This window comes from Balaenoptera ricei, chromosome 9 (genome assembly GCF_028023285.1).
Source record: "Balaenoptera ricei isolate mBalRic1 chromosome 9, mBalRic1.hap2, whole genome shotgun sequence".
NCBI lineage: Eukaryota > Metazoa > Chordata > Mammalia > Artiodactyla > Balaenopteridae > Balaenoptera > Balaenoptera ricei.
In genome coordinates this window covers 43,113,700-43,127,949 of record NC_082647.1, presented here as the reverse complement: position 1 = coordinate 43,127,949, position 14,250 = coordinate 43,113,700, and the positions used below count along the sequence as shown (strand labels likewise).

Genomic DNA, 14,250 nt, shown 5'->3' with positions numbered 1-14,250 from the left:
AAGAACCATAAAATCTACAGTGTCCAACGCAGTTTTAAGATTAGGATCTACCCTTTCCATTCTTCAGGCAAATAATTTTCACAAGATACTGCAGAGTATTGTGAGTCACGTTTTACGAAACCAACTGCAAATAATACAGGTTGTTTCAAGTGTCCTTTCTAAAATGATAGAGGAAAAAGTCATCTGGAGGATGTTTATTTTTTTAAAAACGCTTTTTGTTTTTTAGTCTGGTTAGACCAAAGGCAGTATGTCTCTAAATTTTCTAAAGTAAGAAATTACATATTTGAGGAGGCTAGATTGTTATTTGGGGCAGTGGGGGGTGAGGGGTGGGTGGCAGATGGGGCAGAGGGAATAAAACAATTTTAAAAGGCAGTGTGGTATAAGGTAGACCTTGGTTGGAATACTGAATCTGCTACTTTCTAGCTTTTTAATCTTGGGCCAAGTGATCTCACCTCTCTTACCTCATTTTCTTAAATGCAAGAACAGTATTAACTTCACAGGGGTTGTGGTGAGGATCAGACGCTGTAACCCTTGTAAATCACATAGCAAATAGGAAGTGCTTAGTAAACTGTATTATTATTATCGTCGTCATCATTTCTGACAACTTCATTGATTCCTGACTTACAGTTACAAACTAAATAAGAATGTTAGTGATGGACGTCTTCCATTCCATAGCTGCTAAAAGTTGCCCGGTACTTAGAGATCAGAAATATACCCTGTTAACAAGGCAGTATTTTTCATGTATCATTTAAATAAAATACAATAATTTACCGTTATGAAATTTGAGCAACAAAATTTACTTTCAGATATTAAAGATTTTCCACATCTCCCCCCGCCCCGCAACCCAGACAGCTACCTAAATCTACAAAATCGGGTATGTCTTTCCTGGGATAACAGGGCTCACAATGTACGCCCTTCACCCCAAGGGCCTAGCAGAGAGCTTGGCTCTCAGGGGAGGTGTCTGACACATGCTGTGGCAGGACTAGGGTCAATGGCATGCAGTGTTGTTGCTCTCTTGTTCTTTGGCTAACTTGGGTGTGGTGGGTGAGTGTTAACACTGGTTGACTTGAGCAGAGTTAAATACTAGTCACTGTGAGATAACTGATACAGAATCAGTCTCTTTCCATGCTGAGATATAAGCCAACAAAGTTACAGGGCATTAACTGGCATTGAATTTTTGAACATGCCATCTTTTTATGATCCCAGACCTGAATAGGAATTACTGAAACAAATGAGACGTTCAAATGAATCAAAATAAATTAAAAAAAAAAAGTTATCTCTTTGTGTAATGCGTTTATTCCAAGGAGTTCCAAGATATCTGTGCTCAGTCATAAAACTGGGATAAACTTGAAGTGACAGAAGTAAACATTTGCCTTCTAATCCTGATATAAGAAAAACCTGAGCATTCATTATATGTTCTACTAAGAAGATAGAGTTTTCAAATCATACACACACACACACACACACTCAAACACACACAATGGGAAAAAACCTAAGCTTTAAATAAGGTCCCCTCTTCCTTATACCACCCCCACGTTAATTTCCTTTAGGAAAGGGTGCTGGACAGACTCAGACCCCAGACTGAGTCTCAGATCCCAGGGCTCCTTGAACCTCTGCTCAAGCTTTCATGGGGCTAAGAAACACTGATAGAAATGCAGACTTTGTTACATTGAAGAAATAAATTCCTGGAAATAAGAAATTTTCCTGGAATGCATCTACAAAGGGGGCTTCTTTAGGACTGATTCAAAGAACTTGGCTAAACAACACAGGATCTAAAAATATTTCCTGGTACTTTTCAGAATACACTATTTCTGGTGACAAAGAGTTATATTAAATAATAAAATTTTAAAGCTAAAATGGATATTAGCAACCATGTAAGACTTAAACAATTTGTCAAGGTCTAATCTTAGCATAATCAGACTAGAACCCAGAGCTCCTGAAATATAGCTTAGTGCTATTCCCATCCATGAAGCTGATGCTAAAAGGAAAACATATCAATTCTGGACAACTGATCTCAAAATGAATTCTCAGGTCTTTCTGGAAAAACTCAAACAGTTCTTACAAAAGTTTCACATTGGAAAATACTAGAACCATAAAAAAATTTCATTTCTCTCTGCAAAGATTTCAGTGGAGCCCAAGAAATTTTAATATGAATGACATTAAGAATGATCATGGGCCTACAGAAAATGTCTCTCAGATACTTCATAAATTTTAACCTGAAAAAAAAAAAATCTGTCAATGAAAACATCTGAAAGAAAGGACAATTCTGCCAACGTCCTTGAAGGTAAAAAAAGTCAGTTATCTTTTCCAATACATCAAGTAACAGAAGCCTGTTAACCTACTTCCAACATCCCAGCAGTGCCACCAGCAGACTTGTGAGTTAACCTGGTTACTCTGACTTGGTCAAGATAAACAAGATCTCCTGTGGGCATATGGATGGTGGCAGTGCCTGAAGTGATTTACTTGGTTCCAGGTTCAATCCAACCATTAGAAACCACGTCTAGAGCTCTCTCTTATCTATGTGTAACTGTCTTTTTTGAGAAAAGTTTTGAAACTCTTCCTTTAAATTGCATAAATCCAGTAAAAACTAAAACCTTAGGTAACAGGAGCCTTAATAAAGGGGATAAGAGAGAGAATAATTATATCAGAATATCTAAGCCAAGGAAAGCAACTATGAAAATCCCAATGCGCTTTCTGGCAAACGAGGCAAAAAAAGAAACAGTATTCTCCTCATCAAAAAGAAGCATGCGTGTCTGTCTAAAGTTTTCTTAGCATAAAATCTAACACAGATTTTTAAAAATGTGAATCTTTATTTAAGAGCATGAAATAACAGCACAGATAGTTCCTTAAAAAGCAGTCTTAGCAAACATGGAAAAGCCTGTGTCAACAGCTATTTGTTCTATTAATTGTTGATAAGAGCTGAGAATTCCAATTTCTCTTTTCTTCAACATTTTAATGAACTCCTTACTGATGTAAAATCAGATTGTTTTGTTTTTAACTGCAAGACTTCATTGTGTTTTAATATTCATAAGGCTCTCTACAGAGGGGATATATAATGAGCTAACAGCACTTTCCCAAATTTATTTGTACATAAAATCCTTTTGTCCCATTGCATCTCACAAGAATGTATTCTATACAACACACTTTGGGAAACCCCCATAGGAGGTCTCAGCCCCATTCCCTTTATGCTGTGTTATCTGATATACCACTGATAGAAATTAGATGTTTAATCCAAGAAATGGGCTGTAGTAACCTCCAAAATGCACATTCCCTTTGTTTAGTTGGTGCAGGTGGTAAAGCAGTTGCAGAAGTAGGAATCCATGGTGCCAGAGGTCCCTGACCCTCTTGCATAGAAATGGCATACAGCATCTCTGTAAATGACCTCTTGACAATAGCAGTCAAGGTTCCCTGTAGAACAAATAAATGTTCTCATAGAATGACTCAGAGCTGGAGGGTGGGAGGGGGAAAGGGAGAGAGGAAGAGACATCGAGAGAGGAAGTTTTATGTGGTTTCTCCATTCCATCCCAGGGAATCCGCATAGTCCAAGCACTGTACTTACATGGCCATGTTGATCCAGTTCATTGTTGGTGAGTTTCACCTTTTCAAACGACACCATCTGTTTAAGTAGCTGCTCACCAGTAAAAGGAGAGTCTGGATGTACATACAGCCTAAGAAAATTATGAGAGAATTTTATTGAGATTTAAAAAAAATAAAAATCTCTCTTTGGGTTATAAAATATTCTGATTCTAAAGGAACACAAAAATATCATATAAAGTGAATTTTATTTGCCTCGTATAATCTCAAATTTATAATACAGCAATACCAAAATAATGCTGAAACATCTAAATGTGTTTCTTTGTGTACCAATGACTTAAAAGGGGTTATACTAATGGTAGTATATATATGTTAATCCTAATCTCCCAATTTGTCCCACAGGAAGCTCAGCTTAGTGCTCTGTGACGACCTAGATGGGTGGGATGGGGGCAGGTGGGAGGGAGGTCCAAGAGGGAGGGGATATATGTATACATATAGCTGATTCCCTTCATTGTACAGCAGAAGCTAATGCCAACATTATAAAGCAATTATAGTCCAATTAAAAATAAATAAATAAAATATACTTAATACATTTTCTGTTATTTGCTGAACAAGCCATTTTTTTAAAGGTGGGTTTTTCCCATCGACCTAGTCAACTACTGGTCTGCTTCTGTCAAATATAAAATCCTATTGTTGTAGATATTTTCAAAAGAAAGACTAGGTTATAACTAATTGCAAAATGAATTCCTAGTATAAGCACTGCTAAAAAGCAGTGAAGACAAAGAATTTAAAAGAGGAAACAATTCTAGAGAATCTATTCATTTAAACTTGAAGGTGATTCAAATTAAAGTTTGTGTTCTTTATAAACAAGACAGAATAATTTTAATACAGTGACCTGGGGAACTTTTAATAGTCCACAGATCACATAGTCTGTTTGCTTCTCCCGGTACTTTAAATATTACTACTTTCATCATCACCTAGTTAAGTGCTTACTAAGGAGAGTGAAAACAAGTTGGGTAAGCTTCAAATTATTCAATGTATTTATCTGTAAACAGCCTAAGCAAAAAAAAAAAGGCTTTGATGGGAAAAAATATACTTATCAAGTATTTATCATTTATTGATCAGCTGCGATGTTCAAGGCAATCTTTTACTCACTGACAGTTAAATGCCTGCAAGCTTCACACTAAGTACAACTCTTTGTAAATCACTATCCTAGTATGCACTCAACATAAGCGTTTCTGAAGTCAGGGATATCATAGAACTAATGATAGGGAAAGGAAATATCCTTGATTTAATGGGATAAATTCCTTTATCCATGCAATGGGTTATTTATATCTATATTTTGTGTAGAATCTTTATAACTATCATTAAACAAATATTATGGTTGGGGCAAAGGCAAGGAAAAAAGTTTAAAAACATGTAAAGAACAAGAAGTCTATGCCGTGGTTTGTCACACAGAGGACTAAGAATAGAAGAATTGGGTGCACGTGCTGCAACTCACAAAGCCCACAAGAAGCAAAGCACAAAACAGGCTGACAGCACTGGTAAGATTCTTACCAGACCCGTATAAGAACTTAGGTGTTTGTCTGCCTGTTTGTTTGATTTTTTTTTTTAAGGAGTGCTCAAAATTGCCTTCCAATTGAAGTATTCTTTGATGACACAACCATAATAGCTTTTCAAGTGTCACCCCTCCAAGGCTATAACTTTATAGGTGCAGTTGTTTTACTAATCAGCACCACATCCTACCCACTCCTCCAAAAAGGTTCAAAAATATTTAAAGTCCTAGAAGTTGATGAGATGGTCCCTCTTTAAGTATCAATTCACCACATATGATAACATTAATAAAGATTAATTTATTTAAATATCAACTACTTTTTAAAAAAAGGAAATGTCCTATATGAAAATATTACTTAGGTCATGTATAATGTCTTGTCCATTATTATGATCAAATGATATTGTCAAGCATCATTTCTTCTGATAAGGAACAGCTGACTGATGAACTTCAGTCTAAAATAAAGTGCTTCAAAGAACTGGAACTGCAAGGAATTTCTACCATCAGTTCAAAAATGATCACCTCCCAAGTTCTTTACCTTTCCCATATGGAGCTAGTAAATATAGCACTATGTCTTTTAATAATAATAACAGTTGCTTATATGATCTAGAATATTTCTATCCTATAATGCACAAAACATTTCAATCTAATATCAATATAAGTAAGCTGAACTAGTATGAATGAAAAAACATACAGGAAGCCCTGCTTCTCTCAAGTCCTCTGGGACTTAAAATTCCAGCAATAGCTTAAACATGCTTCAGTTAAGATAGTGTATTGGTACATGCTTTCCTTTTCCAGCCAGAACAGATTAGTAACATAAACAAGGCATGTCATATTTCCAACTGGCCTGCACCAGTTCCCCATACCTTCAGATAGGAGGAAAAATGTATGTTAAATAAGAGTGATTAACTTCTTAGAGGAAAGACTTAAGAGAAAAAAAAAGAAAAGGGGTTTGCTTGTAAAAATGGTTAGGAATCTGCTAAAATACTTCTCTCATTCTCTCTTCTTTCTTCCTCTCTCTCCCCCTTTAAAAAAAAACTAAATTTTGGAAAGAAGCTCTAGAGTAATGTGAACTGGCTAGTTAATAGTAAATAGTAGAGAACACTAATTATATTCATTTAAATATCTATTGTAAATTTGTAAATCTTGCTCCTTTTTTTAAAAAAAAAATCAGTGACATTTAAAAAAAATTTTTAGTCCTAAAAATTATTTAATATGTTATTTAATATATCAGTTTGGAAGGGCTGGGAAGATCTCCTTCCTAGTCTCTTGTGGGAATGGAAAACTTGGAGAGGCTTCTTTTAATCTCTTCTCCAGTGTATTTAATATACTGTAAGCTCAATAATATGATCAACCACTAAGTAAGCTTAATATTCCATTTGAACTGTATGTGTAAATTGTGTTGATTCTGTGCCTTGACTTAGACTCCAGACTAGATACTAACAAAGAACCATACTTTGAACCATAACTTCAGAGTTCCTAAACCTGTACATTTAAATAAATTCTTAGCTCTGATATGAACTTCCAATCAATTATAAAAATTAGTCATAAAACAACTTTAAAGCTGTAAGGCTTGGTTTTAGAACCCTAAATGTAAAGTCAGCTAAGATTCATTGTTTGTATTAAAGTATGCAGTTAAGAGTCCTGTTCTTAAACTATTAGTATTCACATAAGTAAGAACTTGCTGGTTTTTTTCCCCCAGAATGCTCATTTGGGCAGTAGCAATAAAGGTTTGCATGTGATTTTTAAAACGGAGTTCTCCTGGAAAAACATTACCAATGAACAGCACAAAAACGAACATGTTTTGTTTGGGTCATTACGTAATATATTGAGTAATTTCTCAGTAAAAGAATATTTTTTAACATCTTTATTGGAGTATAATTGCTTTACAATGGTATGTTAGTTTGTGTTTTATAACAAAGTGAATCAGCTATATATATACACACATATATCCCCATATCCCCTCCCTCTTGTGTCTCCCTCCTACTCTCCCTATCCCACCCCTTTAGGTGGTCACAAAGCACCGAACTGATCTCCCTGTGCTATGTGGCTGCTTCCCACTAGCTATCTATTTTACATTTGGTAGTGTTTATAAGTCCATGCCACTCTCTCACTTTGTCCCAGCTTACCCTTCCCCCTCCCTGTGTCCTCAAGTCCATTCTCTACATCTGCGTCTTTATTCCTGTCCTGCCCCTAGGTTTCTCAGAACCCTTTTTTTTTTTTTAGATTCCATATATATGTGTTAGCATACGGTATACAATGGAATATTACTCAGCCATAAAAAGAAATGAAATTGAGTTATTTGTAGTGAGGTGGATGGACCTAGAGACTGTCATACAGAGTGAAATAAGTCAGAAAGAGAAAAACAAATTCAGTGGAAGAATATTAACTTGATGTCGAATTACATTTATCCACTAATTATAATGAGGTAAAAAAAGAGTTTGTTTTTCTTACTTAAAAATCTCTGAGCCTTTTACTGGTCAAAAACAACCACATTTTACCAATATGATATTTACTATGTGAAGTTATAACCACGTTATAACAAATATTTACTATAAGCAACTACTTTACTAAAATGAAGACTTCTGAAAAGGATTTTAGGGCAGCCACTTCATCAGTAGGTTTATTATGTTTGGTGTTAGCCAAATAGAAATGATGGATGCCATATGAAATGGATCCAGATTTCTAATAAATATTCCAACTGAAATTTAAGAAAAACTTTGAAATGAATTATGACGAAGATAAAATGAAAGGCAATGTTCTGCATACAAACTCTTGCCTTTCTCAGAGACTAACCCATATTTTGTGTAGTTAATCCTGGAGTGTCTGGGCTTGGAAAGCTCTCTTACCAGAACTCACGGCTTTAAAAACAGACCTGCTTAAAATTCAAACAACCAGGGCAGGAGACATTCTGCCAGCAAGGTTAATACAAATTTTGCTTGGCTGGAAAATCTGGAGGCACAAACCTGGCTGGCAGCGGAGGGTCCGCCTTGCCAGCCACCAGCCAGGAGGACCGGTGGTAGGCATAGCGGTACCTCTTGTTGTCCACAGGGACGATGTCCATCAGTACTATGTACTTGGCCTCAGAATCCACTCCGGAAAAGGACACACGGATGGTAGGAAACATCCTCCTGACACAGTGAGACAAAGAGAATCACCCGAATTAGAGAGGGAGGAAAAGGGTCCGCCTTCCCTCCCTACCCAGCCCCCAAACTCTTTGTGTTTCCTGTAAAGCCATTCAGGGATGTGAATATGGAGACTGACCTTCTCCCGAGCCTAGATAATCTTAAGTGTCATCTCTGTAGGAGTCCTCATTAATACCCAAAGGTCTGCAATTAGGGAAAATCCTGTGCTAAATCATCAAGCCCATTAGGCTCCCAGACCAAAATCTCCAGAGCAGACGGAGTCCTATAACCTCCTTGCCTTGCAGGGAGAAAACTTACTCTTGCCTTAGTAGAAAGCCAGAGCAGGGTTCTCAAGTTGAGTTTCGTTTCGGAAGACTCTGGGCGGTGTGTCCCAGAGTCCTGACAGCTGGAGCAGTCAGGCGCCAAGGGGCCACCGACCCCCAGAGCCTCAGCCCCAGTCCCAGGAGCAGCCTGCACCTGGGACTTCCTGCCTGCCCTGAGTCAGCCCACTGCGGCGCCAAGGGGCCCCCTGCACCAGAGCTCCTTCCTACCGGGAGTGTGGTCGTTTCAAATTTCATTCTTCCTCCCAGGTTTTCATTTTAGTTTTTAATGGGAGCTTCTGCAAATTGAGGCTGATAAAAGGGAAGCCGCCTGCCTCCCTCACAGCACCCAGCAGCCCGCCCTGTACCCCAGCACGAGCTGAGTTCCTGCTTCCCTCCAGATGCCGACCCTGCACCCAGAAGCCATCCCAGGCTGCAGCGGGCCAGAGATCCCAGTCCCATGCCCTTAGGGCAGGGGTGGGGCTTCCCACTGCCAGATCCCAAGAAAGCAAATGCCTGGACATCTGTCTCAGCAGCTCTTTCCAAAAGCAAGTCTGCCGAAAGAAACCCTCCTTGAGCGAAGCTTCCTCTTGGAGCTCAGGACCAGTAGAGTTTCACCCAGTTCCTGGAAACTCCCTCTGCCACCCAGGGCACTATTCCCTTCTCCCCACTCCTCACCCAACAAGCCCCCTACAACCTGCCAGACTTGGTGATGATCATCTCCGTGCCCAGCTCGTGGAATTTGTCCCAGAGCTCCTTGGTCTCCAGGCTGCAGGCAATTTTGGCCATTTCCTCGCTGGGGATGATAGGGGTGGTGGGGATCAGCGGCTCAGTGCACAGAGAGGAGGAGGATGGGCTGCTGTTGCCCGTGACGCTGCCAGCAAACTCCCCGTGAGCATCTAGGCTGGTCAGCTCGCCCAGGGGCTGAGCGCAGGACGACTTCTCGACAAATTGTTCTGCAGGCAAAGAGAATTGAGAATGACAGCTAATTCTGTCAAGAAAAGATACAGGAAGGAGAACAGCGCAACTGAAATAGGTTCCTGGATTTGACTTTGGAAAAGTTACGCACAGAATCTCGGGAGGGCAGCAATAACCCATCACTGTATAAATTAAGCCTGAAATTCCTGTGAAGTGACATGGCTCCTGCTTGCTTACGGAACCAAATGAGTGAGTTTTAGAACCATGGTTTGTTACCACCATTACTGAAACCCACTCTGGAGAATAGAAATGCGAGGAGTGGATAAAGGGAAAGGCATGATCATAAAGAATTAAAAGCAAGTAGTCCTGTTGTTATCCCTCCCATGTTCTAGACTTCACAGCTTGTGGGCTCTAGTGCCAGTTCTCCCTCATTGACAAAGGGGACACTTTTCTGCAGGGAGATCAAGGGAGTGAAGAAATCAGCACCTTCCTCACTTTGAGAGAAACTTCCCTTCCCTCCTGGAGTCCCCTCCCCATAAGAGAAAGTGAAAAAGGGGTGTTGGGGGGGTTAAAAAAATTAAGTCACTTCGCTTCTCTGCCTGGCTCCCAGTTTCCTAGGCTTTCAGATGTTACATTAGGGCATTTTTATAATTTCCCTCCCAGCCTGAGAGCTTATGAAAGACTAGCATATTTATTGCTTGTTAAATCACAGGAGTACAATCTCTGGGCCAATTTTTTGGACTGGGCTTGAAACAAGTACTTGAGGGATGATATGTGTATTTCTCTCTCTCTCTCAAGAACGTTTTGGAAGTGAGCAAAAGAACCCCAAACCCAGAAGAGCAGAGTATTAAAGTAGGAAGAACAGTTTGCCATCTACCATCAAGCTGAAACACCACTGCATACGAACCAAACATTCTCCCCCACAGATGATAAGGGCCTGGGACTACACCAGTCACTTTGATGGAATACAGGGGGAGCTCTGTAATTGTCCCAATTATCTTGCATCCTTTAAAAAAGAAACTACTTGAATCCGCAATGTGAAACTGAACTTCAAACAGCTCTGTTCTAAGTGCCCTCAAGGAATTGAAACAAGTTATATATATATATATATATATATATATATATATATACACACACATACATACACACGCACACATATAATGTTTTATTTCTCATATTTCTCTTTTGACTTGGGGCAGGCAAGCAGGAAGTAGAAAAATTTTACCTTCTTTTCTCTTAAAATAATAATCCAATTCATGGAAGCATTTTAAATTAAGAATAACCAAATTAATTATTCTTCTGTTTTCAAATTCAAAGAGAACCATGCCATGGCAAAATCATATTTTTTACTAATGTTTTCAGAAACACATTCACATAACATCTGTATAGGGAATTAACAAGTAGCCTTAGAAATTTTCTGACAATTGAAAAACACAAATGCTGTAAGCTCCAGACTAACCAGTGGGTCAGGGTTGGGAAGTGGAGGAAGAAGAAAATGATACAGAAATGCTCTAACACAATGTTATATGTCAATTATATCTCAATTTTTAAAAAGATTAATGATCTAGTCGTCTGAGGTGGTTCTTCTGAGTAGATTTAACGTGTTTAAATGAGCAGTAATGAGACACTTGTGACTCCCACCCTACAGTTTCTTCAGCATCTCGCTAGTGTTTCATTCTCTCTTAACAGGTATTTCACGTGCTGGAGTCCTTGGCTTACAGCTGCTAATTGTGCTCTGTTGAACTGGCCCCTGAAAGGGACTAGAATGCCTTCTGGTTGTTTTTGGAGCGGTCTCAAAAGCCCCAGGGGAGGGAGGATGCTCATTTTACAGACTGGGGTAAGGGTGGAGGTGCCGAGAGCTGTGAATGGTTTTATAGTTTAGAATTCAGAGGAAGGTGGGTTTTTTCTCAGGAAAGTAGAGAAGGAAGCAATGTTGCAATGACAGTGGAGCTGAAGCTGGCATGTTTCCCAGTCTACTGTCTGTACTTCTGTCAGGAATTTTAACCTGAAATCCTCTTTTCCTGCTAGCTACCAAGCTGTAATGGGGGCATTTATAAAGAATTCAGAGGCCCCCTAAATAGGAGCGGATAATGTTGGGAAGTGCCATAAACGTAACTTTGAAATTGGTGGTGAATTTTTTTCTAAACAGTTGGAGTTTGTCTGATTGGTTGTTTCCATTTCTTTGGCAGGTTTAGATTTACCCAGGAGGATAGGTGGGAAGAACCAGGGAAAGGGAGTGAAAACCTTGGAAGAGAGACTTTTTGACATGTTTTCTGGAGATCATCCGGTTTCCTTTTCCTTGGTTCTAAGTTGCTGCAGGGATTTTAGTTCTCTCCTCTCTCTGCCCAGGCCCCTTATTTTTCATCTCTAACATTTCATCTTTTATATTATTATTGTTGTTTCAAAGTGTGAGATGTTAAAATGTTGAGAAGGACAGGGAGAAGGAAGAAAAAAATTGATGAGAGTTTAAAAGTTATTTAAAATATTACCCTAAGTTCGCTGTTTGATGCTTTCCACAGTTTTAGGGCTACCAGATGATCAGGATGTGGAATAGTGTTACCTGGGGACCCAAGAAGTGATGATGAGAACACTTCTTTCTCCCTCAGTTGTAAAGGGACTTAAAACACTTATCTCCAGCAGTTTCTTTCCCACACAATTCACTCGTGGTAAGGGGAATATAGTCCCTTTTTTCCCTTTACTCTGAGAGTAGTGTCTTCTATAAATGGTAAAGGTTGTTAAATAAACAGTATAGCTAAAAGTTGAGGAATCTAGGAAATGGTAACTGGCTAATGTTTTTGCCAACCTCCACTGATGTCTTACAGATAAGTCTAGAGCTTCTGTGAAGAAAATGGTTCATGCGGGGACAACTGGCTTATTCTACGGCACTTGACAGTTGTCTTAAGGAGCTGACTTTGTGTAGTCTATTCAAGTCGGGGGGAAAACAAAATTAAACTAGTTTCTTGTGAAGTCAGAGTCTCCTTGGTTTCAAATGCACAAGCAGGTGTTACACGCATCGTAAATCCTGTTGAGTCTTTAAAAGGGGTTTTATTATTATTTATCCCCTAAATGTTTTTATCCCAACAAAGTTACACACACCGGATGTCCGACTTGACATAAGGATTCTAGACAAATAGGGAAAGCGACTAGCGATATACGTACGAGATAGGAAACCGGTTGCATTTAACAGACTGTGAAGTCCCCAAAGAATTCGGGCCTAAGAGAAAAAAAAATCTCCGACCCGCAACGTATAGTCTATGGCCTGAGGGTCAGAGCTGCCGCGAGCCGGGAAAGGTGGCCACCCTCGAGAGCCTCCTGAAGCTAGGGAACAGAGGGACAGACAAATGTGCAGCACTCCCATGCCTGCGCACCCCGACGGTCTAGCACCCGACTTACCCAGTGGTTTGATAGTGTTCTCCGTAGCTTCCTTCTCTTTGGAGCCGCCGCTCGACATCAGCGCGGCGATGGAGAAGGCGTTGGCCCTGGAGGAAAGCTGGGGCTTGGGCGACGCCGTGAACTCCATGGCCCCTAGTGCGCGGTCCTGGCCAGGGACCTGGCCTGCCGAACTGCCGTCCAGCTTCCCCAAGAGAGACAGAGACTGAAACACAGCGGAAAGTTTCCAAGTGCAATCACAGGGGAGTCGGGGACTCTAGATGAGTCAGCCCCAACCTCCCGAGAGCTCCACACCGGCCTCTCCTTTCCCCCACCGCAAGAGCCTCGAGCCGCAGAGACTTCAAACTAGTCGGAGAGGACCAACCACGGTCTCAGCTAGGTGTGCAAGCACCGGGACGCTCCGTAGGACCACAGGCTGTGCCTCCGGAAGCTAGAGACGGGCATCAGCTGCGCAAAGCCCAGGGGTCCTGCAGCACCCGCTCCACGTCTTTCCTCCCTCCCCACTCTGGGGACAGTCGGAGCGGCCGAGCGCAGCTAAAATGGGGCGGTTGCCTGGGAGCGGGAGCGTAGCCGTGCGAGCGCGGCGGGGCGCGGAGGACACTGCGCCCGGGCGTTCGCCGCCCTGCGCCTTAATTTGCTGGCAGCTGCGATCCCGGCGGCCCGCAGCCAGTCAGCGCCGCCACACGTCACCGCTTCCTGATTCCGCCGCCGGGGGCGGGGCCGCGGGGCCGGGTGGGGAGGGCGCGCCCGGGGCGCGGCGCCCGCGTGGCCTCGCTCAGCAGCCGGCTGGAGCATGGCACCCGTTCGGGGAATGGGGTGACACCACCAGGCTGGCGCAGCGGCCGCGGACTCAGCCGGCCTGGTCTCGCAGTCCAGGAGTGAGAAGGAGGTGATCGCTGTCGGGAGGGGACATTTTGGTCGCGTCCTAAGACCTGGGATCTCGGGAACGTAGACCAGAGGAAGCCTCGGGGAGTTTTTGCTCCTTCCATTCTTTTTCTTACTGGTGCTCAAAGTTGCAAAAGAAAGTTAGCGCTAAGTAGGGCAGAAACCGACGCCGTAGAGCTGGCGCCAGTGGGCCAGAGCCCATTCGCCGGGCAGCACCCAGGGCTGGGTCCCTGCACTCGTTGGGCTCCAAAATCTGGCTGCTAGACAGTGGGGCTGGAGAGATGCAGCCCTGCAAAAGATACGCTAAGTGAGGGCTGTGAGCATTTGGCAAAGGATGATCTCAGAACCACGGCTTCTTCTGCACACCGGTGCGCCTGTCATTCAGGGTTTCTGTTCTCGAGAGGGACTCTCGAAAATCGGGCCTTGACCGAGGGGAAGGCGAGGGGCAGACGCCGTGCCGGGGGGGCGCGGCACCCTGCTGGGACCACGCGACGCGCAGTTGGAGAGTGCGAGCCTCACAGCGCCC

General features: G+C 41.8%; 1 protein-coding gene across 1 annotated transcript in view; it reads right to left on the bottom strand.

Moving 5' to 3' along the window:
• TBX20 (T-box transcription factor 20) overlaps positions 1–12,969 on the bottom strand; it is a 49,504-nt gene extending 36,535 nt beyond the window's left edge. The window contains exons 1-4 of the mRNA XM_059932704.1: positions 12,843–12,969; positions 9,229–9,487; positions 8,053–8,217; positions 3,560–3,668 (exon numbers count right to left, since the gene is read on the bottom strand). Coding sequence (XP_059788687.1) covers positions 3,560–3,668; positions 8,053–8,217; positions 9,229–9,487; positions 12,843–12,969 — 660 coding nt within the window. The remainder of the gene's footprint in view (positions 1–3,559; positions 3,669–8,052; positions 8,218–9,228; positions 9,488–12,842) is intronic.
• Between the last annotated feature and the right edge of the window lie 1,281 nt (positions 12,970–14,250).